The 5939-nt window shown below is 32.5% G+C and overlaps 1 protein-coding gene across 3 annotated transcripts; it reads right to left on the bottom strand.

Moving 5' to 3' along the window:
* LOC114168793 (zinc ion binding protein) lies at window positions 1-4251 on the bottom strand. 3 transcript variants are annotated; one of them, XM_028053745.2, is made up of 11 exons: window positions 4036-4248; window positions 3825-3938; window positions 3599-3717; window positions 3398-3441; window positions 3200-3300; window positions 2702-2789; window positions 1528-1636; window positions 1270-1435; window positions 1076-1147; window positions 825-938; window positions 1-501 (listed from the first exon to the last, which is right to left on the bottom strand). In XM_028053745.2, exons 1-11 carry the CDS (start codon window positions 4144-4146, stop codon window positions 409-411), a joined length of 1131 nt encoding a protein of 376 aa, XP_027909546.1. In that variant the 5' UTR covers window positions 4147-4248; the 3' UTR covers window positions 1-408. The 3 variants fall into 3 exon arrangements, with proteins under 3 accessions (XP_027909546.1, XP_085525682.1, XP_027909555.1); XM_085669556.1 differs by lacking the exon at window positions 1076-1147 and having other exon boundaries at window positions 4036-4251; XM_028053754.2 differs by lacking the exons at window positions 2702-2789; window positions 3200-3300.
* Window positions 4252-5939: the final 1688 nt, after the last annotated feature.

The raw sequence follows: 5939 nt of genomic DNA, 5'->3' as shown, positions 1-5939 counted from the left end.
TTTCTCAAAAAGTTAAATACTCAACATTTTGACGATTACATCAACTATTATAATTTGACTGAGAATTCTGTGGTTCAGTATGTATACAGGGGGACATCATCAGAAGAAAGATCTAAAGATACTTCAAATCAAATCTACCATCTAGCTAAGACCTTGTCACAAACCCAGAAGTATATCATGCAGCGCAAAGATTTTAGAATAATTGAAGTGGCTGTAGCACGTGTTGCAAATGACCCAGCACAAGGGTTTAAGTTGGTTCAGGGATACATGTTTGCAAAGCTTCTAATTATTACCTACCATTCCTTCCATTCCCATTAGATAAAGCAATTATTTTCTTTTTGATGCAATTAGGTTTGTTGTTCCGGCCAATATCGTTGGCTCAAGAATCAAGATATTCTGAGTAACTCTTTACATCCCAAAAAGAAAGCAATTCGAGTAACAGGGAAGCAACAGCACGCTGTCTTCCACGGCTATGGGCTGCCTGAAAGGATTTAACTGAACCTACATAATAGTGCAATGAATTATTAAGAGATTATGCCAATGATAAACAAGGTTAAAATAACCACTTGTCCCTATTGATAACACTCATTTAGGAATCTATCTTTGTATGAAACAAGCTTCAGTTTTGATCTATAGGCCTTTATTAATACACATTGGTCCCTGCTAAGTGGATAGGAACTAAAACCTTAGAAACACAGTAACAACAAAAACCAATCGGTACATCAATAAGAACAGATACCTAAATGAATGTCAACTAGTAAATGCTTAATTTAACTTCAAAACAATTATATTCCAAGTCAGCAAAGTATGAATAAAAAGCTTACTGGCAACTTAAGAGGACGGTCAGACACAGTCTTAATACAACTTGCTGCAAGATGACATGCTTCCTCGCAATAATCAGTAAAAACAGCTGGGACGCCAATCTTTTCAATTAACTCCTGAAATTTTTGCAAGAAACAAAGAAAATGACGAAAAACATGCTGCAAAGGTCTAATACTGTTCACTACCTTTTCAAGGTGGTACAAAAATTAAACTAACGTCTAAGTCTGGGATAAGCACAAGGTGGGAGACATACAATACTCGGTAACCAACTGGAATAAGCAGCAATGCCACCATTTGGAGCAATTATTAGGTGAGGGAAGGAATCCTGTAAGTGAAGCATTACTTAAAGTAAAATGTACATAGGGGATTCCGCAGAAAAAATTAAATCAAGCAAGATTACATTAAATGACTTAACATACTAGATCCCTTTCAAATGTTGCAACATACCTTAACAATATCTCTACACCGGTCATGATAGAATCCTCGCCAAAGCTGCAATGTCACTGCTGAACCAAACTTCGTTCCAGGAAATGTATTTTCAATTGCTATTTTGCACTCACACTCATCTTCATTGCAACAAGCATACTTGGAAATGTGAATTTTCTCACCATCCCTGGTCATTGGGAAGCAACGAGGACAGATATTTAGATCAAATAGGATTAAATATCATATGATAATCCAATGACTTAAGAGAATGGATCAGACCTCTGAGGAGGAATTGCAGGTCCAACAAGTTCTATATGAATATGTACACCAGGGAAGAGTGCCAGTAATTCTCCAAACACAGCAAGTTGTAGCAGCTCTTTCTCAGGTCCTTCCGTATATAATAATGAAGCCAAAGTTATGCGTCGAGAAATCAATACTAAGAAAATAAATAACCAAGCCTTTTTAAACAAAACATTTGTATTTTTCAAAAAGGAACATTTTATTCATGATCAATAAAAGATAAAATTGATAACGATGAGTAAATAACAGTTTCATAACTAATCTTGAGTAGTGTGAGGAAGTTTACACAAACTTTTAACAGCACAAAGAAACCTGAAAACTGCATTACTTGTAAACAAAAACAAGAAAAAACGCTTATAAAAGCCCAAGTTTTTGGTTAGTTGATCAATGAATCCTTACTTTTACTTTTACATCTTTAGTAGAAATATAGAACGTATACACATTATGTATATAATAAAGGAGAAGTAGCATATATGGTCATAACTCATCAAACAACACTAGGTTATTTCCCATGCAAGTGAAAACATGACAGCTTGGAAAATCTATAGTAGCTAATCTGAGGGCATTTAACCCAAGTCAGCAATAAAATATCAGTGTTGTACCTACACATTCTATATGGCAAAAAAGTAAGATGATTCTAACTTAATCATGCATTTAAGGGTATTTATCAAGTTAATATCAGGTTAAAGTGCGATCATTTCAGCGATTCTCAACGTAAAGCCCCCAGCCAACCCAAGTTTTTCTAGTTTGAGAAATTTTCTTATAGCAAAGCAAACCTTTTTTGTTTTTTTGTTTTTGGAAATAAAATAAAGAAATGTAAAAGCTACAAATGAGCAATAAACTCCATGGTTGCATATTTTACTTTGAGGAGCTTCTATGAGGGTAAACAAGCACCATTACTTTGGAACAGGGTCCTTCTATGTAGCATTCTTTTTCTTACAGTATCTTTTTTAAAATTATAACTGAATATAAATATCCCTTGGCCATTAGATACATTCATATACTAAATATGTATATAATGGTCATAGTGTTTTAGAGAAATATCACACAATTCCGGTCTCATTCCTAACCTATAGCATAAAAGATAACTAATGAAAAATACTCCAAATTTGAAATTAAAATGTTTAGGGAAAATTTATGGGTGATGATATACCAAGGTAATGTATGTACAACTTTTCATCGATTTCAGGATTCAAGGCTGTAATTCCAACAAGACGAGCAGCATGATATAATGTAAGCGGCTGAAAAAGAGGCAATCCTTTAATTCTGTAAAAAGCATATAATTAAAAAAAAAATGTAATGAGTAAATAACAAGTCTATTCTTATAGTATTGGAGGCAGTAAATTTAGTATCCCATTCTCTTCTATCAGAGTAACCAATGGCACAAAGATCCATTCCCCTACAGATTTTACAGGTGAAAGCAGACGTTATATTGTGGTAGGTGAAGTCTGAGAAGGTAGCGGGAGGGACTAAGCCTCCCACCCCTTGTATTTTGACTGCAAACAAATTAAGAGCCAAAACAAACTGCACACATCATTACTGCCGCTTACAAACAAAATAAGATAACAGATTCCCAGTCAAAAAATTGAAAGAAGAATAAAAGTATAGAATTTCCTTGAGCTAATTGTGACAAACATTTACACAACCGTACCCAATGAAGAAGCAAAGCAACAGGCGAGTCTAGTGGGATGCTTCTCCACTTATAGTAGTCTCTCCAACTATGCAATTGCTCTAATACCAGAGAGTTTGGCCCTGACCAGTTATACATTGCATTTAATTCTAAATCTAAATCTAATTAAAATAGAGGAAAGGGAAGTTGAAGAAGATGAAGCTAGACAAACAAACTCACCACATGGACATAAAACACTTGGGAGATCCCAACCATTATTTAACCTGCAAAATGTAAAATTCAAAACCTGAAGTGAAAAGGTTGTAACTAAATTATAATCATAAGTTGGAACATTCTTCAACTCCAAAAGGAACTCATCATCGATATAAATTGAAATTTAATTAACAGAAGCTTCAGAATATGAAAGAAACAAGAGGAAACCTTAAACGATCAAATGAAGCAGATGACGCCCCACAACCGCATTCATGCATCCACATTCCCACTTCATGAAGACCTCTGTTGCTCAAAAATGAACACCTACCTTCTTGCTTCACACAAACCTGTTAAAACTACAAAAAAATCGCTTAAAAAACAAAAATTTAAAAATAAATCAGAAATCCTACTGTTCCGAAACGCGGTATTAAGAAGGAAGAAGATGAGAGGTAACCTGAAACGTGGCTTCGCGAGAGAAAGTGAAGGGAAAATCGTTGAGGACTTCAACACTCTTCATCTGCTGTTGCAACCTATCACACTCGTGTTTGTGACGACTCCAGTGTGCAATCTAAGCGATCAAATGCGAAAGCAGTGAAGCTATGTAAGAATTTACAGCGCAATTTACAACCTAATGGCGCACATAAGAAAAAGAAGTTGATGCAAACCTGGTGAGAGAGAGAGCAATAAGCGACGGCTTCACAGCGAGCGCAGAGACGCGTGGCGGCACCGCCGCACCGTGCTCCGCTCCCTTTCCCCGCGCACTCCATCCCGTTCATTTCTCCGACCACCGCAATCTATTATGTGGTGTGCCGTAGCCCAGCCCAAGACTCACCAGGTCTACCACGGCCCACTCGCGTTTTTTAAAATGCACTAACTGTGCTATAACCAAACAAAAGTAAAACCTTAGTAGTTTTTTTTATACTAATAAAAAAAGTTATACATTTTTCATATATAAGAAACCAAATGTGAAATATAATTTTTGAAAAAATAATTAATTGGTTTAGTTTGATATTCACTGAGCATTTATATATTTAGTAAATTTTATCCTAAAGTTTTAATTTCATGAATTTTATTACACAAAATTTAAAATTATACATATTTTACATTTTCCTATTGTGAAGGTGCAATCATATAATTAATATCAGATTATCTTCAATCCATACATTACACTTTAAATTATATTTTATCACTCAACTTTCCAAGTTTACAATATTCATTATTCAACTTTCAATTTTTCAAATTTTATTATTGTTCTTTTAGTTTCGTGGATTTTATCATTTTAAAAAATATTAACATTTGATAATAAAATATGAAATTAAACTTTCTTCTAGCGAATTTCACTATATGTAAAAACCCATATATAATAGTCATAATAACATATAGACAAAATTAATCTCTTACATAATGAAGACATAAATGTAGAATAACTAAATGTCTATTTTTAACTTATAAAATTCTCAACTATTTACTTTCTGAATTATTGTTTAATTTAATTTTTCTCTGCTTCAATACTAATTATTGTTGATGTCAGATAAAATAGTTAACATGAATTAATCATATAATTTTTTTTTGGATTTCAAACCATTTTAGATTGTTCTTGTTATATTTTATTTTAGTTTTAAAATACCATATAATATGGAAAAAAAATGGTTCTTAAAAGCAAATATGAAATAAATTGTAAATATTAAAAAATATCTCAAGTTTTAATTTTATTTTTGAAGTGAAAAATAATCGTTGCCTGATAAATATTTATCTATGAATTAATAACATCTTTTCATTAGTCAAAGTAAACTATATAATAGCATGAATGTCCTCAAGTGATAAACACAAATCAAATCTGCAAATTAAAGTGGCTTAAAACTTCATCAAATATCCTTTACGTTAACTATTTTTTTTTTTAGTTTCTAAATTCTGAAGTCACTAACACATAAAAGGCAAGACAATTAAAAATGGGCTGATTTCTTTTTGCACCCTATGTTTCTTCTTGCATCCGATGAGGTGTGTAAAAAACAAAATTATAGACATATGGATCACATCCACCAAAAATTGTTTAAAAATTGTTTAGATTGTAAAATCAAAAGTATTTATTTTGAAGAGTAGTTTTAAGATTGTGCAATTTGAAAGTAACTTATAAAATTTCAAATGACTATAAAATAATCATAATAATAGTAGTACTAATAATAATAACATAAAAATAATCAATAATAATAATATGATTATTTAATTATATTATTAAAATTAAACAAACTCAAACTTGTCTTCTTCTTTTTTTTACTTTCTTTTCTGTTCTCACTTGAGTTTCTCCTTCTCTTGTGTATTTTCTCTCTTCTGAACAAACCTTAGAATTTAAATCGCATTGGATTTGGATCTTAGGATCAATAGGGTAATTTCTTTCTGCACCCCACCCTTTTCAGGTGCCCATGGATTGGTTAAAAATACCAAAATGCTTGCTGCTGTCACTCGCCGTGAGCCCCTTTCACTCGTTCAAAAGTGTTTTTTTTTTTTATGAAGAAAACTTTTGAATTAGACAACGCAAAAGTTTTCCTTATGAAAAAATGGCTTTTAAATT

Source organism: Vigna unguiculata, chromosome 2 (genome assembly GCF_037176805.1).
Source record: "Vigna unguiculata cultivar grain cowpea cultivar isolate G323 ecotype 2 chromosome 2, ASM3717680v1, whole genome shotgun sequence".
Taxonomy (NCBI): domain Eukaryota; kingdom Viridiplantae; phylum Streptophyta; class Magnoliopsida; order Fabales; family Fabaceae; genus Vigna; species Vigna unguiculata.
Note: the sequence above shows the minus strand (reverse complement) of the source record. Positions and strands in the feature narration are given on the sequence as shown.